The 22,010-nt window shown below is 45.4% G+C and overlaps 1 protein-coding gene across 1 annotated transcript in view; it reads right to left on the minus strand.

The window, feature by feature from the left end:
• Positions 1-10,918, minus strand: part of LOC125551427 (transportin MOS14) — a 37,650-nt gene extending 26,732 nt beyond the window's left edge. Inside the window, exons 1-4 of the mRNA XM_048714675.1 lie at positions 10,161-10,918; positions 9,981-10,064; positions 9,835-9,894; positions 7,959-8,087 (exon numbers count right to left, since the gene is read on the minus strand). Coding sequence (XP_048570632.1) covers positions 7,959-8,087; positions 9,835-9,894; positions 9,981-10,064; positions 10,161-10,808 — 921 coding nt within the window. The 5' untranslated portion in view covers positions 10,809-10,918. The remainder of the gene's footprint in view (positions 1-7,958; positions 8,088-9,834; positions 9,895-9,980; positions 10,065-10,160) is intronic.
• Positions 10,919-22,010: the final 11,092 nt, after the last annotated feature.

Raw genomic sequence — 22,010 nt, forward strand, 5'->3', positions numbered from 1 at the left:
CGCGGTGAGGGACGGCGCGGTTGGCGCCGCGAACGGCGTCAGCCACTGAGGCCAAGGCGGCGTCGAAGCCGCCAGTCGTGGCCGCCGGTACTGAGTACCATGGCAGCGCCTGCTGGCCCGCGGACGCGGCCGGATGAAGCGGTGGAGGCAGCCCATATGGGCCCGCCAAGTAGAGGCGGATGCCCTGGACCGCGACGACCAGGTCGTTGAGCACGCCGGCCATGGCCTCCGGTGTGAACTGCGGCGGCGCTGGGGGAGGCGACGGCGGTGGTTGCTGGAGGGGGGTTTGTGGCTGGCCCTGGCCCGGCGTGGTGCCGGGTGCGAGGGAGATTGGCGCCGATAGGGAGGCCGTGGTGCCCGACGACGCAGCGGCGGCGTTGGTGGGATTGGTGGCAGCGGCGGTGGGGGAGGCGTTGGGCAGCGGCGGCTGCGGTGGTGGCGGGTTTGGAGGCGGTGAAGACATGGTCGAAACCCGGGTACCTGATACCAAGGTGTTAGGAGCTAGGGTTCTGCCCGGTCTTGGCCGTAGGCAGTAGGGGAAGGAGGGGGCTGGGCGTGGCGATGAGCGGCCGCGCCGGCGGCTGGGCGCCGTCGCGGGAGAGGAGGATGGCGGCTGCAGCGCAAGAGGCAGGGGGCGGCTAGGGTTCCGGCTCCTCTGGGAGCCGGGCAATAGAGATAATCTTCTTATTGCTTAATTCCAAAAAGAGTCTTACAGCCTATATTTATAACCTAGATAACTTGCAGAAGAATTAACCTAAGATAACTTGCATAAGAATTAACCTAAGATAACTTGTGGGCTAAGATTGCCCGGTGGGCCTAGCTAAACCGGCCATAACAGGTTCTCTCCTATTTAGTGCGTACTTGACCACGTGCCAATTTTTTATAGCAATATCAATGCAGACAATCCAAAATATATAACAACAACAACAACAACAACAACAACAAAGCCTGTAGTCCCAAACAAGTTGGGGTAGGCTAGAGGTGAAACCCATAAGATCTTGCAACCAACTCATGGCTCTGGCACATGGATAGCAAGCTTCCACGCACCCCTGTCCATAGCTAGCTCTTTGGTGATACTCCAATCCTTCAGGTCTCTCTTAACGGACTCCTCCCATGTCAACTTCGGTCTACCGAGAACGTATCTGGTGAAACGAGCAAACTGGTGCACAAGATGCTCCAGCCATACATGGGCCGTTGGATTCAAAATAGAGGGACAGGATTTAGTGCGAGGATGGGACTGCTGGCACATTTGCAGAATAGTCCTTGCAGTGCAGTTAAATGCAGCAATTTGACCTCACCGATCGTGTTCTTCCCCTTGCCAGATTCTGTACCAGTGCAGCCGCCTGGTGCTATTGTTAAGGTCCAGCGAGCTGAAGAACCGATCTCTCTCTCTCTCTTCTCTCTCTCTCTCTCTTCTGTACCACTCCAACAGGCGAAATAGGTTAGTAAATTTCGCTTGATCTCTCTCAATCATGTACCAATGGAGCGTCGTCTCACTGAAATCCAGATGGGTGACCTGATTTGTTGAAAGCAGTGCCTCGATTTCGTCTTCCGCAGCAGCGCCTCGTTGTGAGGGCATACTCAATCTACCACTAACGCCGCCGGTGGCACTATCCAACTACAGCAGCTCAAGGATCTAGATCTAGGTCTGTATGCTTTTTCTCAAAAGGCATGTTTTTATTGATTAAGATTTGGAATAGTGCGCTGTCAGCACAATATTTAGGTATGAGCTACGAGTATATTTCTACGATCTTCATGCAAATTACAAGGGATGCACTCCCTGTTTGGATCCTTTATTCGTAAACAATATTAAACAGAACTTGTACTTTACAATGTTCAACTGAACTTCGTGAAAGCATTAACAAGTTCATCTTCCTGATTTTATTATCTACAGTGGTTCATCTTTTGGACGAAACTGGTTTTTTTCAGTCTCCTATATACAATGTATACTAAATCATGACTTGCAGAATGTGGGTGTTCCTTACAATCCGTTGCAAAACCTCATATATTGTTCCCTATAATTTGTTTGAAAAACATGATATAGTAGTGAACTGACCTTTTTATTCTATAAATGTGATACTTTGGGATCCCTGTTTTATCTGGTAGCAAATTTTTAGTAAAAGACAATGCAATGTTAGTTTCACATAGAGGATAGAGCTGCCTATGATTGCTTATGTGATTGCTATGAGATTCATAACCTATGTTAGTTTCAATGGATTTGCAGGATGGGGTGTCACTCCAAAGTTTGGCTTGGCTCATTACTATGTTGGAAGGTCATTATGGAGTCTTATTGCCTGGAGCTAGTAAATCTGTTGAAGATGGGGACCGCGAACAGGGCTGCAATTCTTCATGTTCTTATGCAAATCAGAAGATGCATTTGACATTGACAAGGCAGGTAGCCAAAGTTGTTGCATCCAAGAATTATGCATAAAACGATGCATCGCCATTTCCTGCTCTTGGTTGCATAGGTGGCATGTCCCTGGTTTGGAAGCACACCCTTGTACCTTATTATCATCTTATTTAGGTTGTCAAATTGATTCCTTCAGTGGATAGAATTTCATGCTCACTTTATTTGCATGCCACTGGACTGGAGGATTTGTTTTAGTAAACTATAGTTGACTAGATATTGGTACTGATTTTAATCTGAGGTAATATCACAGCAACTTATTTCATATAATATTTGGGTACACTTTCACTTTATTGTTTTCATCTAATATGTTGGGGCTATTTTTGACAAAAAGATATGAGATAATTATCATATTTTTTTCAGAAATCAGAATGCAAACTTGTTGTGCTTCTTTTTCTTCTGTTTTTCGTTTGAGTTATTGTCCCTTCCTCCATCTCACTATCCTTTGCTTCCCAATAACGACTGTTTATACTATATAGCTGCAGTGAAGAATGACATATCAAGATTACTTGCATACATATTGTCAGGCCACATAAGCCTCTTCGGCAACCACTCATTGGCAGGTAAATATTTCTATATCATGTTTTTTATGGTTGCTCCAGAACTGACTATTCGGTGATTATTCAGATTCAGGACCATCTTTCATGCTCCAACAATATTTTGCCTTTGATCTTCAAATCGATTAGTTGAAGGCATGACCGGACAATCTTCAAAGTAGGAGTCATCTTCATATGTCTCCTAGTTGGCAGCTCATGAAACTGATAATGTCACCTCCCATACTAGTACAGATCATGTCTGGTTGTCTCAGGCTCCGATTTTTTTGGAACCATGTAATCAGCAAGAAAGTACACTTGGTAACAAAATTTAGTATGCGGCTTGTTTGTAGTTTAGAAGGGTGGTTGCCGTACAATTGATGTGTATGCTTGTGATGTCTTAATGTAAAAGACGTGATGTTCTTCCATGGAAGCATCTAAAGATCTTTGGTTCAGTTGCAAAACAACATCTGCTTCTCTGAAACTTTTTTTAGGAAAGAGGCCACATCTGCTTCTCTGCTTATCTGATACAGTACTTCTTAATATTGTTGAGCTTTCCAACTGTGTGAAGAATCAATTTGAATTTTTTGTAATTTTTGCTAAAGTCAGCAATGAGCAATCACATAACAGTTAGATTAGCTGATACAAGAGCACACCTTGTCAAATTTCTCAGCTTGTTTAAAACAGTAGCTCGGTAGTACAGAGCGACCTGGAGTAGTAGTACAGAACAGAGGAAAAGCGAGGTAGACGAACTAGCCTTGGGAGGTCCATCCGATATATTTAGCTAGATTTGAAGGTCTGTTTTGCAAATGTACCAACAGCTCCCCTTGCAGATGCATCTTGCCCCTTGATTTCGAATCTAATGGCCCATAACCTGGTGGTGCACCTGGTGCATGAGTCCGTCCGTTTCACAGGATACGTTCTCTCGGTCTACCCCGCCCTCTCTTGACATTCTCTGCATGCTTTAGCCGTCCGCTATGCACTGGAGCTTCTGGAGGCCTGCGCTGAATGTGCCCAAACCATCTCAGACGATGTTGGACAAGCTTCTCTTCAATTGGTGCTACCCCAACTCTATCTCGTATATCATCATTCCGGACTCGATCCTTCCTCGTGTGGCCACACATCCATCTCAACATACGCATCTCCGCCACACCTAACTGTTGAACATGTCGCCTTTTAGTCGGCCAACACTCAGCGCCATACAACATTGCGGGTCGAACCGCCGTCCTGTAGAACTTGCCTTTTAGCTTTGGCACTCTCTTGTCACAGAGAATGCCAGAAGCTTGGCGCCACTTCATCCATCCGGCTTTGATTCGATGGTTCACATCTTCATCAATACCCCCATCCTCCAGCAGCATTGACCCCAAATACCGAAAGGTGTCCTTCCGAGGTACCACCTGGCCATCAAGGCTAACCTCCTCATCCTCACACCTAGTAGTACTGAAACCGCACATCATGTACTCGGTTTTAGTTCTACTAAGCCTAAACCCTTTCGATTCCAAGGTTTGTCTCCATAACTCTAACTTCCTATTTACCCCCGCCCGACTATCGTCAACTAGCACCACATCATCCACAAAGAGCATACACCATGGGATATCTCCTTGTATATCCCTTGTGACCTCATCCATCACCAATGCAAAAAGATAAGGGCTCAAAGCTGACCCCTGATGCAGTCCTATCTTAATCGAGAAATCATCGGTGTCGACATCACTTGTTCGAACACTTGTCACAAAATTATCATACATGTCCAAAATATATCAGTACTCCATTAGTACAAAAACATTTTAATGATTCCATTGAAACCAAGGCGTTCATAGCATTTAGAAATCTACTCGATGTCCCGCTGCAACGCTATGTTGCCTCAACATAGCCGGTCCCAAACCCAAGTAAAGGAGGAGGGTTGTGATAGGCTTGGCGAGCCAACATCAAAACTCAACCACTCTTATGGAGATGAAACCCAGAAGAACACTCAGCCACTCCTATATGATACTCCCTCTGGAAAGAAATATAAGAGCGCTTAGATCACTATTTTAGTGACCTAAACGTTCTTACATTTATTTACGGAGGGAGTACATCGTTGGGGCATAACCCTCTTAGCGACGCGCCATATGGGAACATGGGTGTGGTGTTAAATGGGCAAGGGACGGGCATCACGCCCTTGGGAGGCGTCGTATCTTGATTTGGATATGGTGATGAGTGAACAAGGATCGGGTCGATGCATCCTTAGTGGCGCTCTACATCAACGCCTGGGTGTAGTGAAAAATGAGCTAGGGCCTTCGCATTTGAAGTGTGAAGGGTAAGCAAGCTAGCCGAGCCTAGTCGGATCCGCTTAGGTGGTTGGAACAAAAGGGTCTGTGACAGGTAAGTTATGGGAGCTAGTTGATACAGCGGTGAGGAGAGGTGTTGATATCCCATGCGTCCAAGAAACCAAATGGAGGGGACAAAAGGCGAAGAAGGTGGAGTATACCGGCTTCAAGTTGTGTGGTGCACGGGGACAACTACAAACAAAAATGGAGTAGGCATCTTGATCAACAAGAGCCTCGAGTATGGAGTGGTAGACGTCAAGTGGCAAGGGGGCTAGATTGTCCTCGTCAAGCTAGTAGTTGGGGACTTGGTTCTCAATGTTATCAGCGCGAGAGCACCAAGGGGGAGTTCTGGGAAGGCCTGGAAGACATGGTTAGGGGTGTACCTATTGGCGAGACACTCTTCGTAGGAGGAGACCTCGAAGGCCACGTGGGTATATCTAACACGGGTTTTGAAGGGGCACATGGGGTCTTCGGCTATGGCATCAGGAATCAAGGAGAAGATGTATTGACCTTGACTATCCTATGACATGATTGTAGATAACACCCTCTTTTAAAAGAGAGAATTCCATCTAGTGAATTTTAGTAGTGGTCAATTCTAGCAAGATTGATTTCGTCCTCTTGAGAAGAGAAGACATGTGTGCTGCCTAGATTGTAAGGTGATACCAAGAGAGTGTTGTCACTCAACATAAGCTTGTGGTGGCTGACTTCCACTTTCGTATTCTTGTCCAGCAGGATAGGCGTGCCAAAGACGCTAGAACGAAATGGTGGAAGCTCAAGGGGGAGGCAGCACAGACTTTCAAGGACAGGGTTATTAAGGAGGGCCCTTGGGAGGAAGGAGATGATGCAAATAATGTGGATGAAGATGGCGACTTGCATTCGTAAGGTGGCTTCAGAGTTTGGGGTGAACAGGGGAAGTAGAATCGAAGCTAACGATACCTGGTAGTGGAATAGATGTCCAGAAGGCTATTAACGGTTTCAGAAGCCTACACTTGGATAGGAGTGCAAACAACATAGATAAGTACAAGGTGGCAAAGAAGGCCGCAAAGCGAGCTGTGAGTGAAGCAAGGGGTAGGGCATACGAGGACCTCTACTAGCGCTTAGACACGAATGAAGGCGAAAGGGACATCTATAAGATAGCCAAGATCCAAGAGAGCAAGACGAGGGATGTGAACCAAGTCAAATGCATGAAGGACGGATAAGATCAGCTCCTGGTGAAGGACGAGGAGATCACATAGATGGTGGGCGTACTTCGACAAGCAATTCAATGAAGAGAATGAGAGCTCTACCATTGAGTTGGACAACTCCTTCGAATGATACCAGTAGGCATTTTGTGCGATGAATCCAGGAATTTGAGGTTAGTGGGGCTTTAAAATGATGAAAGGAGGCAAGGCAATGGGCCCTATTTTTATCCCCATTGAGGTTGGAGAGGCCTCAAAGACATAGCAATAGTATGGCTACTAAGCTTTTAAAACCTCATTTTCCGGGCAAACAAGATGCAACAAGAATGGAGGTGGAGTATATTAGTACCAATCTTCAAGAAGGGGGTGTTCAAAGTTGTAGTAATTACCGTGGAATTAAGCTGATGAGCCATACAATAAAGCTATGGAAGAGGGTCATTGAGCACCGCTTAAGAAGAATGACCGGCGTGACCAAAAATCGGTTTGGTTTCATGCCTCGAAGGTCGACAATGGAAGCCATTTTCTTGGTACGACAACTTATGGAGAGATACAGGGACCAAAAGGACCTGCATATGATGTTCATTGACTTGGAGAAGGCCTACAATAAGATGTCGCGGAATGTCATGTGGTGGGCCTTGGAGAAACACAAAGTCTCAACAAAGTACATTACCCTCATCAAGGACATGTAAGTATCCAAACAAGTGATGGCGACACTGATGACTTTCCAATTAAAATAGGTGCACCAAGGGTCACCTTTGAGCCCTTATCTTTTTGCTTTGGTGATGGATGAGGTCACAAGGGATACACAAGGAGATATCCCATGGTGTATGCTCTTTGCAGATGATGTGCTGCTAGTCGATCATAGTCGGGCGGGGATCAATAGAAAGTTAGAGCTATGGAGACAAACTCTGGAATCGAAAGGCTTTAAACTTCAGTAGAACTAAAACTGAGTACATGAGGTGCAGTTTCAATACAACTAGGCATGAGGGGGGAGGTTAGCCTTGATGGACAGGTGGTGCCTCATAAGGACACCTTTCGATATTTGGGGTCAATGCTGTAGAAGGATGGTAATATCGATGAAGATGTGAGCCATCGAATCGAAGTCGTATGGATGAAGTGGCGCCAAGCTTCTAGCGTTCTCTGTGATAAGAGAGTGCCACAAAAGCTAAAAGGTAGAATCAACAATATATTGTCCATCCAAAGCAAACCCTAACTGGGAAACTAATTTTGACTAGACATATTGTGAGTATCTAGACTACGGCTCTGTTTGTTTCAGCTTTAGGCAGCAGCTTCTCATAGGAAAAATCAGAAGCCGAAACAAACAGCTATCTGAAATCAGCTTTGCCAGTGAAGCTGAATCTGGATTCGGGCCATTTTCAGTGCAATTGCCTGAAGCACGTCCAGGTGTACTTCAGTGGCAAAGTTGATTCCCAATGAAGCGAATTCACATGTGATTTGAAGCCAATTGAAGCTGAAACAAACAAGGCCTGCCCATCATGCTAAAACACAAAAAACTTTACAAGAAAAAACTTACTGCTTGACCAACTTCGCACATCAAACTAGTAAGACCAGCAATAATCTTCTCACTTCTGTTGGCTAGAGCTGGCAAAAGAAGAACCTCTCTGATGTATGGCATCTTGCTTAGAAATGCCTGCGGTAATTCCTACAATCATACCAGCATACATCAGAATTCTCATTCATTATGAGTTGGAAGCACATTTGCTGAACGGTGCTTTGCTAGTCAGCAACCTCAACAGAAGGACAGTGGCTTTTTCTAAGAAACAGAAACAAAAGGGGGCGCAACATCCGCCATTTTATAACTTTACAGTACCATTGCATAGTCAACAACACTGCATGATACTTGGCTGGGCAATACATAGGCAAAACAACACATAATTGAACAGGAAAAATAAGGAACATTCAATTCATCAACTCAGGCTATGTACTCCTACTTCATACCATGACACGCAGGGGCGGAGCTGGGCCCCGGGCACCCAGGGCCCAGGCCTGGGGCGTGGAATTTTTACTAGGCTATTATATATGTATGTTTTTCTGTAGGCCCGGGGTGCAGCCCAGTAAAATGAAGAAAGCCCAGAGCGTCATGGGCTGTCTGACCTCATTAAACGGACATAACTACGAGGAAACCTCCAACTCGCGCACGCACGCAGCAGGTGAGTAGGAGACCTCCCCCACGAGCCACGATCTAACTTAACCTAGAAAAAATTCTAACTCGCACGCGACAGGAGACGTCAGCCTGGGCCGTCTCATCTCAAACTGACGGATGGACGCACGACACGAGTCTGTCAGGAGACGCCAGCGCTAGCGCGGCCCCCGCCGACCTAAATCGCAACGACGCACTCAAGATCAATCTCCAGTGTCCAGACTTCAGCGCTAGCGCCGGCCACCGGCGCCGCCGCCGTCCCGGCCACTCCGGACCGCCCTCCTGTGCGTCGTTCATCCAATCGCCCGCGTGGCGTGCCTGGCTGCTTGACTACCACACCTTGGTATTTTTTGTTATGCTTTCCCAATTTCCCCTTATGCTTCCACTTCTATCGTGTTCTACAATGTCAGTTTATAAACTGCTCCCAACTAAATTGCAATAATGTGTGTATGTATCCAGACATATATCTAGGGTATTGTTGAACTCAAATTGATGTAATCTGCCAATTTCATTTAATATTGTAGAAAAACAAGATGAAGAGATTTCATATTGAGCGAGATGTATTTGCAAGTATTGATGATAAGGTCTCGCAAAGGGCTTTTACCTCGTCGAAGTGGTAAGTTCTTATATTTGTATCAACGATAATTGTTTCACTTGACGTTTATGCATTCTCTTATGAAATTTTTCTTTTGATTTGGTACTCTTTTTCATCACATACTGTTCTTGGTAGTTTTTGACATGTTTTTATCCATTTTGTTGTATAGTTACACATTGAGTTTAAATTCTAAAATTTTCGTGCAATTGAGCCATATTTTGTATGGGGTATCTTTTACGATAGCTAAAAGCCCTATGGACGTTATTTTTTTCCCTTGCGGCAATTTTTTTTTGGGCCCGGGGCTTGCTCCAATCCTGGCTCCGCCACTGACACGGAGCTTCTTAGCCCACCAACCACACAGAAGCAGCAAAAATGCAGTGGTTGCACGTGCAAAGAGAAGCAAAAATGCATGTGTTGCACGTGAAAAGAGAACAGAACTGGAATCAACTGAAATGTCCAGACCCAGATTATTTCATGATGCTTCATAAAGATAACTACAATTTAACTGAAAGAAAGGCACTGCACGAAAAGTAAGTAGTACACTGAGAAGTTGGTATAGGGTCCATTTCAAGCACTATTTCATACAACAATTAAACAGTAGATGTTACTCAATGAGTCGATTGCACTAATGCAGTACAGAAGAACGGAACTTACTTGGTACTGGCTGACAAGTTCGGTCATAACCTCTATGGCCACTTCAAACGAGAAGAACGCCTTTATCAGCCACACAGGAATGAAACAACATGTGAGGACGTGATGAGTGAACAACCAATTGGTCGAAGTGGGTACACTGTTCGCACCTGCAGGGAGTTGAACGCGAACGTCAGAAGTGGGTGTGCGGCGAGGGCGGACGCCGGCGCTCCCGAGAAGCATCCCGCGCGAACCTACAACAATGCCGTTTCTCTTAGCACAGGGAGAGCGAGAGACGAACGCAATTGAAATATTGAGTTGAGGGTGAAGCAAGGAAGGACCGTACATACCCAGCTGAGTAGGCATCGCAGGAGTCTATGGTTGCGCTCGTGGAGGGGCACCCCGTCCGCGGCGGCCGGCTTCTCAGACTGCGCTAGCAGGAACTCAAGCACGGCGGGCGCGTGCGTGAGCAGCTCACGCGTGAACCTGCACCGCGTGACGGAGTCGACCCCCGTGTCACCGCTCTCATCCTGCGCCACCTCCTCGGGGAGCACGGTGAGCAGCTCCAGCAAGGCGGGGTCGGGTAGGTGCGGCATTCGAGCGAAAAGCCCGTCTACCCCTCCCTCCGCACGGAGCGCCAGCGCCGCGAGGGCCAGGCAGATCTGCGTGAGCAGCCGGGGAGGGGCAAGGCAGAAACGCCGGGCCGCGACAAGGAGCGCGTCGAGGAGCTGCGCGGCGTTGTTCGGGAGCGGGTAGTCGGGTGACTGAATCTTCCGGCGAAGCATCTGGGCGGCGAAGAAGAGTAGATCGGCGGAAGGGGCCGGATGATCCGCGCACGCGAGGAGCGAGGCCGCCAGCGCCCACGCCTGCGGCGAGCGCTGCAGGCCGAGGAGCCACTGGTTGGCGGCTAGACGTGCGGAGGGATGCGAGGCGTGATTAAGTGCGTGCACGGCCGCGGCCAGCTGCGCCTGGAGGTCCGGTGACTCGGCGACGTCCATCGCTGCCGCTCCGGCGGCGGGGAGGTGGGCGCGTGCGTAGGTGGATGGATTCGGGTGGGGAAGAGGGGTAAGAGGGGATTGACTGGGCCGAGTGGCACGCACGGCATGAGAAGATTTTTGGCCGCCTATTTCATAATTACATGCATATTTAAGCAAGGACCAACTTTAGTTGTGAAGCATAACAACTTTCTGTTTGGATAGTAAGTTTCAGTTTTTTGATTTTGTTTCTTATGGCAATTTAAGTTGTAAAAATATCAAAACGGTATTACTTCGTGCCATACATGTGGCATTCATTATTTGGGTTAAGCAAACTATAACATGATAATTAAAACTTTGCAGTAATACAGCGATTAACAACATTTTAAATTCAAGTTCAAATTCAGTCTAAACCGCAAGCATTATGCACCAACAACACACAAAAAAGTCATAGAACACGAATACATATAGCTCTCAAATGGCATTGCCTCCATTACCATCGCTGGCATTTGCATTCTCCTCATCACGACCATTGTTTTCTATTGTCACATATGCCATCATCAAAAAAGTTTCAACATCCACACTACACGCATCAAATTTGAAGAAAATACCCCAGACATCATATCAAAATGCATACAAAATGTAAAGTCCCATAAAAATCAATGAAAATGAAAAACTAAATTTTGTATGTCATGGTCATTTCACCGAACATGTTGGGACGCCAGTTGTTGTGGCAGCGGCTCTGTTGGAAAAGGCAGTGCCTAGGAGGCGCTTAGGCACGCCTAGGCGCTAGGCAATGGTCCAACGCCTCGCCTAGGGCATAAGCAGAAGTCTAGACAGAGTAAGTAAGAAATTGTCTACCCAAGCGAGAAATCATGCCATATCGCACTGATATGCCAAAAGGGCCCCATTCCAATCGTAGTAGCTGATCGTTAACGTACTTATATGCCCTAAATTAATAGAATACACATATAATAACCACATATACACCCTAATAGTAAAAATTATATAATCGCCTAGGCTACGCCTAGGGCGTTTAAGCACCGCCTAGGCACTAGGCGAAGGACAACTAGGGATGGCAATGGATAGGGTATGGGCGGGTACAACCTCCTTCTGCCCAAACCCATACCCATAGAAAATTTCTATACCTACCCACTTCAATACCCATGGCGTAAATTGGTACCCACACCCATACCATCGGGTATCCTATACCCAATGGATACCCAGTGAGTTCAATATATAACATTTAAATTTTTAACAGGTATAAAATGAGTTTAAAATTCAAGTGATGATGGGCGAGCAATATAGCACTAACGGGAGCTCCTCCGATGGGTGGCGCAAGCCCAACGCAGTGGGAGGCAGTGGTGGGAATGGGGGTTGCTGAATCGAGAGTTGGACAAGAGTCTGGTAGCGAGGAGTCGAGATTTAATCTTTTCGAGGAGTCCCATAAGACGTAGGAGGAGTGGTGGCCAGGTAATTACAGGCCTATGAGTCATGGCCGGTATAAGGAATACGAGATTTGGAGTGGGCCACAGGAGTTAGATGTTGATCCTACATGCCATAAGAGTTATTTCCATTAATAAAATTTTCATGGGTATCCATTGAGTTACTCGTGGTCAAAATTTCATACCCATACCCTACTCATATATATTGCGGGTATGGATACCCATTACCCGTGGGTACAAAATCTCTCCAAGTCTTGCCCATGCCCATTGTTTTCAGGTAGGGTACCCGCGGGTACCCATACCCATGGGCAAAACTGTCATCTCTAAGGACAACCGCCTCGCTTACGCCTACCGCTTTTTCCAACCTTGGGCAGCGGGTTGTGTCGGCTCATCCTCATGCAGTGGGGGGGGGGGTCCTAGGCGGTTGTAACACCCCCATGTACTAAGCTATAGTAATCCATCTTGATTATGCTATGACATTTTGATTTGCAGTGCTTAATTACTTGGGTTCAAATTTCATTTCAAATTTCACCTATGAATTCAATTCAAATTTAAAGTGAGAATTTAATTCACAAACATGGTGGGAAAATAGTTCACCATTTAGCAAAATATTCCAAAACAAATTATGGTTGAGGAAAACAACATCACTTGTTGCTCATTTGGGCTCTAGCATTTAAAACAGGGCCAAAACAATATTTTAAGTGCTATTCCAAGTTATAAAAAATCCATACTAATTTAAATAACTCCCAAACTTTTTGTGGCAGTGTCTAAAATTGCAATATAAATATTCGACCAAGTTTCATATTTTGTAAAACTCAAATGTTATTAAAAATTAAGGCAAAACAGAAAGTAATAAAGAAAACAGAAAATGAAATGAAATGGAAAAAGGAAGAGCTGGGCAGATTGGGCTCTAGTCCACAGTGGCCGGCCCAGCCCACCTCACCTTCTCCCTCCTCCATCTGTCGAGCCGCACCGCAACAGTGCGCTCGTCCCCGCCGCGGGAGGGGATAAGGGCGCCACCCCGTGGCCTCTCGGACTCCTCCCCTCCATTTTCTCCCACTCCCCCAACGCTCTCCCCTCTCCCCTCGCCTTCTCCGCCCATCACCGAGCGCCACCGTCGCCCTCGTGCCCCGCCAGCGAGTCCTGGAGCTACGTCAAGCTCCGCTACGTCGTCTGCACCCTCGACATTAAGCTCAGAGCCACCACATTGCCACCACGCCCCCTTCTTCCTCCTCTGCCCCGCCGGTCGCCATCGTCAAAGGCTTCGACAAGCCCTCCCCGAGCCCGCTACCCTCCTCTACCGAATCACCATGAGCACACTCCCCTCTCGACCCCTTACCCCTTTGTTCCCGTGCTCCAGCGGCACTCAGATTGGCCAAGTTATTTTGAGAAAACATAATTGCTTTGTTAGTATGCTTGAAGTATTATTATTTTTATGTCAATATTAAACTTTTGTCTTGAATCTTTCGGATCTGAATATTCATACAATAATTAAGAAGAATTACATTAAAATTATGCCAAGTAGCAATCCACATCAAAAATTCTGTTTTTATCATTTACCTACTCGAGGACGAGCAGGAATTAAGCTTGGGGATGCTTGATACGTCTCCAACGTATCTATAATTCTTGATTGCTCCATGTTATATTATCTACTATTTTGGACATTATTGGGCTTTATTATCCACTTTTATATTATTTTTGGGACTAACCTATTAACCGGAGGCCCAGCCCAGAATTGCTGTTTTTGCCTGTTTTAGGGTTTCGGAGAAAAGGAATATCAAACGGAGTCCAAACGGAATGAAACCTTCGGGAACGTGATTTTCTCAACAAACAAGACCTGGGAGACTTAGACCCTATGTCAAGACACAAAAGAGGAGGCCACGAGGTAGGGGGGCGCGCCCACCCCCACCAGGCGCGCCCTCCACCCTCGTGGGTCCCATGTTGCTCCAACGACGTACTCATCCCTCCTATATATACCTACGTACCCCAAAACGGTCAGATATGGAGCCAAAAACCTAATTCCACCGCCGCAACTTTCTGCATCCACGAGATCCCATCTTGGGGCCTGTTTCGGAGCTCCGCCGGAGGGGGCATCGATCACGGAGGGCTTCTACATCAACACCATAGCCTCTCCGATGAGGCGTGAGTAGTTTACCTCAGACCTACCGGTCCATAGTTATTAGCTAGATGGCTTCTTCTCTCTTTTTGGATCTCAATACAATGTTCTCCCCCTCTCTTGTGGAGAACTATTCGATGTAATCTTCTTTTTGCGGTGTGTTTGTTGAGACCAATGAATTGTGGGTTTATGATCAAGTCTATCTATGAACAATATTTGAATCTTCTCTGAATTCTTTTATGTATGATTGGTTATCTTTGCAAGTCTCTTCAAATTATCAGTTTGGTTTGGCCTACTAGATTGATCTTTCTTGTAATGGGAGAAGTGCTTAGCTTTGGGTTCAATCATGCGGTGTCCTTTCCCAGTGACAGTAGGGGTAGCAAGGCACATATTGTATTGTTGCCATCAAGGATAACAGGATGGGGTTTTCATCATATTGCATGAGTTTATCCCTCTACATCATGTCACCTTGCTTAAGGCGTTACTCTATTTTTAACTTAATACTCTAGATGCATGCTGGATAGCGGTCGATGAGTGGAGTAATAGTAGTAGATGCAGGCAGGAGTCGGTCTACTTGTCTCGGACGTGATGCCTATATACATGATCATACCTAGATATTCTCATAACTATGCTCAATTCTGTCAATTGCTCAACAGTAATTTGTTCACCCACCGTAGAATACTTATGCTCTTGAGAGAAACCACTAGTGAAACCTATGGCCCCCGGGTCTATCTTTATCATATTAATCTCCTACTACTTAGTTATTTCCTTTGCTTTTTCCTTTGCTTTTATTTTACTTTGCATCTTTATGACAAAAATACCAAAAAATATTATCTTATCATATCTATCAGATCTCACTCTCGTAAGTGGCCGTGTAGGGATTGACAACCCCTATCCGCGTTGGTTGCGAGGATTTATTTGTTTTGTGTAGGTATGAGGGACTCGCGCGTAGCCTCCTACTGGATTGATACCTTGGTTCTAAAAAACTGAGGGAAATACTTACGCTACTTTGCTGCATCATCCCTTCCTCTTCGGGGAAAACCAACGCAGTGCTCAAGAGGTAGCACCGAGAAACCTCTGTGGTCAATAACCAATAGCGGAACCTGGATGTCCATATTTGTTCCTACATATTCTACAAAGATCTTTATCGGTCGAACCGTTATGACAACATATGTAATTCCCTTTGTCTGTCGGTATGTTACTTGCCCGAGATTTGATCGTCGGTATCTTCATACCTAGTTCAATCTCGTTACCATCAAGCCTCTTTACTCGTTCTGTAATACATCATCGTGCAACTAAATCTTTAGACACTTTGCTTGCAAGGCTTCTTATGATGTGTATTATCGAGAGGGCCCAAAGATACCTCTCCGATACTCGGAGTGACAAATCCTAATCTCGATCTATGGCAACTCAACAAATACCTTCGGAGATACCTGTAGAGCATCTTTATGATCACCCAGTTACGTTGTGATGTTTGATAGAACACAAGGTATTCCTCCTGTATCCGGGAGTTGCATAATCTCATAGTTGAAGGAATATGTATTTGACATTAAGAAAGCTATAGCAATAAACTGAACGATCAATATGCTAAGCTAATGGATGGGTCTTGTCCATCACATCATTCTCCTAATGATGTGATCACGTTATCAAATGACAACTCATGTCTATGGTTAGGAAACCTTAACCATCTTTGGTCAACGAGCTAGTCTAGTAGAGGCTTACTAGGGACACGATATTTGTTTATGCATTCACACATGTATTTAAGTTCTCGATCAATACAATTCTAGCATGAATAATATACCTTTATAATGAATAAGGAAATATAAAATAACAACTTTATTATTGCCGCTAGGGCATATTTCCTTCAGTCTCCCACTTGCACTAGAGTGAATAATCTAGTTCACATCGCCATGTGATTAACATCCATAGTTCACATCGCCATGTGACCAATACCCAAAGTGTTTACTAGAGTCAATAATCTAGTTCACATCACCATGTGATTAACACCCAAAGAGTACTAAGGTGTGATCATATTTTGCTTGTGAGAGAGGTTTAGTCAACGGTTCTGTCACATTCAGATCTGTATGTATTTTGCAAATTTCTATGTCTACAATGTTGTGCACGGAGCTACTCTAGCTAATTGCTCCCACTTTCAATACGTATCCAGAATAAGACTCAAAGTTATCTGAATCGGTGTCAAAGCTTGCATTGACGTGACCCTTTACGACAAAATCTTTATCACCTCCATAACCGAGAAATATTTCCTTAGTCCTGTTAGGTAACTAAGGATAATTTTGACTGTTGTCAAGTGATCTACACCTAGATCACTATTGTACCCCCTTGCCAAACTCGTGGCAAGGTACACAATAGGTCTGGTACACAATATGGCATATTTTATAGGACTTATGGCTGAGGCATAGGGAATGACTTCCATTCTCTCTCTATCTTCTGCCGTGGTCAGGCTTTGAGTCTTACTCAACTTCACACCTTACAATACAGGCTAGAACTCCTTCTTTGACTGATCCATTTTGAACTCCTTCAAAATCTTTTCAAGGCATGTAATCATTGAAAATCTTAGCAAGCGTCTTGATCTATCTCTATAGATCTTGATGCCCAATATGTAAGCAGCTTCACCGAGGTCTTTTATTGAAAAGTTCTTATTCAAGTATCCTTTCATGCTATCCAAAAATTCTATATCATTTCCAATCAGCAATATGTCATCCACATATAATATCAGAAATGCTATAGAGCTCCCACTCACTTTCTTGTAAATACAGGCTTCACTATAAGTCTGTATAAAACCATATGCATTGATCACCTCATCAAAGCGTATATTCCAACTCTGAGATGCTTGCACCAGTCCATAGATGGATCGTTGGAGCTTGCACACTTTGTTAGCACCTTTAGGATCGACAAAACCTTCTGGTTGCATCATATACAACTCTTCTTCAAGAAATCCATTAAGGAATGTAGTTTTGACATCCATTTGCCAGATTTCATAATTATAAAATGCGGCAATTGCTAACATGATTTGGACTGACTTAAGCATCGCTACAGGTGAGAAGGTCTCATCATAGTCAACTCCTTGAACTTGTCGAAAACCTTTTGCGTCAAGTCGAGCTTTGTAGATAGTGACATTACCATCAGCGTCCGTCTTCTTCTTGAAGATCCATTTATTCTCAATGGCTTGTCGATCATCGGACAAGTCCACCAAAGTCCACACTTTGTTCTCATACATCAATCCTATCTCAAATTTCATGGCCTCGAGCCATTTATCGAAACCTGGGCTCATCATGGCTTCTTCATAGTTCGTAGGTTCGCCATGGTCTAATAACATGACTTCCAGGACAGGATTACCGTACCACTCTGGTGCGGAACATGCTCTGGACGACCTACGAGGTCCCGTAGTAACTTGATCTGAAGTTTCATGATCATCATCATTAGCTTCATCTCTAGTTGGTGTAGGCATCACGGGAACGGTTTTCTCTGATGTGCTACTTTCCAATTCGAGAGAAGGTACAATTACCTCATCAAGTTCTACATTTCTCCCACTCACTTCTTTCGAGAGAAACTCCTCTTTAGAAAGGATCCATTCTGGGCAAAAAAAGATCTTCCCTTCGGATCTGTGGTAGAAGGTGTACCCGATTGTTTCCTTAGGGTATCCTATGAAGACACACTTCTCTGATTTTGGTTCGAGCTTATCAGGCTGAAGCTTTTTGACATAAGCGTCGCATCCCCAAACTTTTAAGAAACGACAGCTTGAGTTTCTTTCCAAACCATACTTCATACGGTGCCGTCTCAACGGATTTAGATGGTGCCCTATTTAACGTGAATGCAGATGTCTCTAATTCATAACCCCAAAACGATAGTGGTAAATCGGTAAGAGACATCATAGAACACACCATATCTAATAAAGTACGGTTACGACATTCGGACACACCATTACGCCGTGGTGTTCTAGGTGGCGTGAGTTGTGAAACTATTCCACATTGTTTTAAATGAAGGCCAAACTAGTAACTCAAATATTCGCCTCCGCGATCAGATCGTAGAAACTTTATTTTCTTGTTACGATGATTCTCCACTTCACTCTGAAATTCTTTAAACTTTTAAAACGCTTCAGACTTGTGTTTCATCAAGTAGATATGCCCATACCTACTCAACTCATTTGTGAAGGTGAGAAAATAACGATACCCGCCGCGTGCTTCAACACTCATCGGGTCTCATACATCGGTATGTATTATTCCCAATAAGTCATCAGCTTGCTCCATTGTTCTAGAGAACGGAGTTTTAGTCATCTTGCTCATGAGGCATGGTTCACAAGTATCAAATGATTCATAATCAAGTGATTCCAAAAGTCCATCCGCATGGAGTTTCTTCATGCGCTTTACACCAATATGACGTAAACGGCAGTGTCACAAGTATGTTGCACCATCATTATCAACTTTGCATCTTTTGGCATCAATATTATGAATATGTGTATTACTACAACCGAGATTCAATAAACCATTCACATTGGGTGTATGACCATAGAAGGTTTTATTCATGTAAGTAGAATAAGAATTATTCTCTGACTTAAATGAATAACTGTTGTAATAAACATGATCTAATCATATTCATGCTCAACACAAACCCCAAATAACATTTATTTAGGTTCAACACTAATCCGGAAGGTAGAGGGAGTGTGTGATGGTGATCGTATCAACCTTGCAATCACTTCCAACACACATCGTCACCTCGCCCTTAACTAGTCTCTATTTATTTTGCAACTCCTATTTTGAGTTACTAATCCTAGCAACCGAACCGGTATCAGAATACCCAGGGCTACTATGAACACTAGTATGGTACACATCAATAGCATGGGTTGTCTCATTGAAACCGTCCTCAGGAACTGAGTTTTGTGTTTGTGATCCATGAACAGCTACTACCACGCATTGGGCCCGAAACCAATGGACCCTCTCGACTTATTAACTGCCCCTGTCCTCTGTCCGGGAGTTGCAAGTAGTTTCTGGTGTTTGTAGTATACTGGAGGTCGTGCGCAGCACTGACCCTCAGGGTGGGCTGTGATGCGGTAGGTACGTGGCACGGTGTACCGGGCGCCCGTTTGGTGTCTCGGGAACCCTGCACACATCGTTCGGGGCCGTATGTGGAAATTTCGGCCAGACTCCCTGTGGATGGAACCTGAATAGCCGATAAACATGGACTAGGGACTTGTGTGGTTAGTCAGGTCGCGGCCGACACCCTCGCTGGGCTTCCGCTTGAAGGTTGCCGAGTCCATGTCGTGTAAACGGCGATAAGTGGTGAGAGCGTGTGTGAAGAAGTACACCCCTGCAGGGTTAACATCATCTATTCGATAGCCGCATCCGCGGTAAAGGACCTCTGGGTTGCCTATACAGTTCATAGACAAGTGAAAGTGGATACTCTAAAATGCGCAAGATAAGCGTGAGTGCTATGGATGGCGTTCTTGTAGGGAGACGGGAGCGGATCCATAGTGGCGTATTGATTGGTGAATATGTGGACTCGTGTGCGCCACCTCAAAAGAGTTACTTGCAGTCGTAGTTTAGGATAGCCACCAAGTCAAAGCTGGCTTGCTGCAATTAAACTCCACCACCCCCTTTGTTGATACTGATGCATATGTAGCTAGTTTTGATGTAATTCTTGCTGGGTACATTTGTACTCATGTTTGCTTAATTTTTGTTTTGCAGAGAGACTTCAGTCTCACTAGTAGTTCCGCATGGACTTCGACGTTTAGCTTTTACCTCAGCTACGATCTTGTGCCCTCGACGGGGTCTTGTAGATAGTCAGGCTTCTCAGCCTTTTCATTTGTAGTTGTCTGTACTCAGACAAGTTAAGCTTCTGCATGTGCTTGTTGCTTGTATGACTTGAATGTTGGGTCATCAGACCCAAGTTTGTAATATCTGGCTCCTCGAAGCCTAATGAATAAATACTTTAAGTCATAGAGTTATGTTGTGATGCCATGTTGTATTTGCACATATCGAGCATATTGTGTGTATGTTATTGAAATGCTTGGTATGTGTGGGATCCGACAACCTAGTTGTTTATACTTGGTAGCCTCTCTTATGGGGAAATGTCTCCTAGTGCTTCCACTGAGCCATGGTAGCTTGCTACTGCTCCGGAACACTTAGGCTGGCCGGCATGTGTCCTTCTTCGTTCATGTGTCTCAATCCACCCAGATGTGTGTTAGGTTGCCACCTTAGATAAACCATTAAAATTATCAATCTCACATCTGTCATGGATATCACTCACCCAATCCACGTCTACTAGCATAGCATGGCATAATAAGCAAACGTAGAAGTAACTCCCAAAGGTTTCATAATAATACAGGTAATAGGTACTACCTCATCTACTTCCCATCCCACAATTTAATTAGATCCTAATCATGTAATGTGGGAGGATTGATCTAATGCAATAAAACTGGGTTGTAGAAAAGGTATGATCAAAGTGTTACTTGCCTTGCTGATGATCCGCGAGTCCTAGGGTTTTGAAGTAACAAGCGGCGCAATCCGGGTAATCTATCGCAGACAAACAACAAGCATACAATAAGTACTCATCTAATGCACAGGTAAAACTCGAACAAGAGATCGAACCAAGTAGTTCAACTTAAGAACTCCGGTTGCAAAGAAAGAACGAAAAACAAACGGCAGAAGAAAACAACTCGGTTCTAGCAAGTTGAATCTAGGTCAAAATTTTACTGTAGCAAAAGCTTGTTCAAGTTGATTAGACGGAACGGCGGTTTCGAGACGAAACTCCAGGCGCTTGAATCACCTGATTCCGATAAACGAGCGAAAAGAAAGACTAGAAAGAAGATCGGATCTGAGATCGCGATCGCGGAATAAATCCGACGAGAAGAAAAAGAAGAACGGTTAAACGAACGGACGTCGTTAACCTAGAAGAATCCGGTGATCACGTTCGTTAGGACGAACGGTCCGGCGAACGGTCCAAAGGCAACTAAATCGGAGAAGAAAACGAATCCGATCTAGGGTTTCGGAGAAGAAAACCGATCTAGAAAACCGGAACGGTTTAGAGAAGAAAAGAATCGGAACGATTAGAAGAAAACGATCCGAGAAAAAGAATAGATGTAGCGCGGGGCTACCTCCGGCGAGGTCTCCGGTGAGGGGCTCCGGCGGCGTGGGGCGTAGGCGGCGGCAAGGTGTGGCGGCGGCGGTCGGGCGCGGCGCGGGTGTGGGGTGGCGGCGCGGCAAGGTGCGGCGGCGGCGGTGACGCAGGCGCGGGCGGCTTAGGGGCGGCGCGGCGCGGGGTGTGGTGGAGCTCTAGGCTTTGGGTTTGATGATTTAGAGGGGGTGCTTGGGTATTTATATTGGGGTGAGGAGGAGGTTTACTTGGGGTAGGGGACAAGAATTAGACTAGGAATTAGATAGGAAGGAAAAGATCTAGAAATAGAAAAGGAATATACGGAAGTAGGACAAAAGTCCTACTAGGATTCGGTTTAAGAGGCGGCGGCCTCCTGCGCCTGCGCCTGGCGCGCGGCTCCCTGGGGCGGTGGCCTTTGGCCGTGGTCTTGGCCGGCTGGGCCTTTGGCCCAAGGCGCTGGACTTTGATTTTTTTAAACGGTTCTGCGCTCGGAAAAACACAAAAAAACAAAATCTACCGGACTCCAAAACTAATAAAGTTAATTTTCCTCGACTC

Source organism: Triticum urartu, chromosome 4, assembly GCF_003073215.2.
Source record: "Triticum urartu cultivar G1812 chromosome 4, Tu2.1, whole genome shotgun sequence".
Lineage (NCBI taxonomy): Eukaryota > Viridiplantae > Streptophyta > Magnoliopsida > Poales > Poaceae > Triticum > Triticum urartu.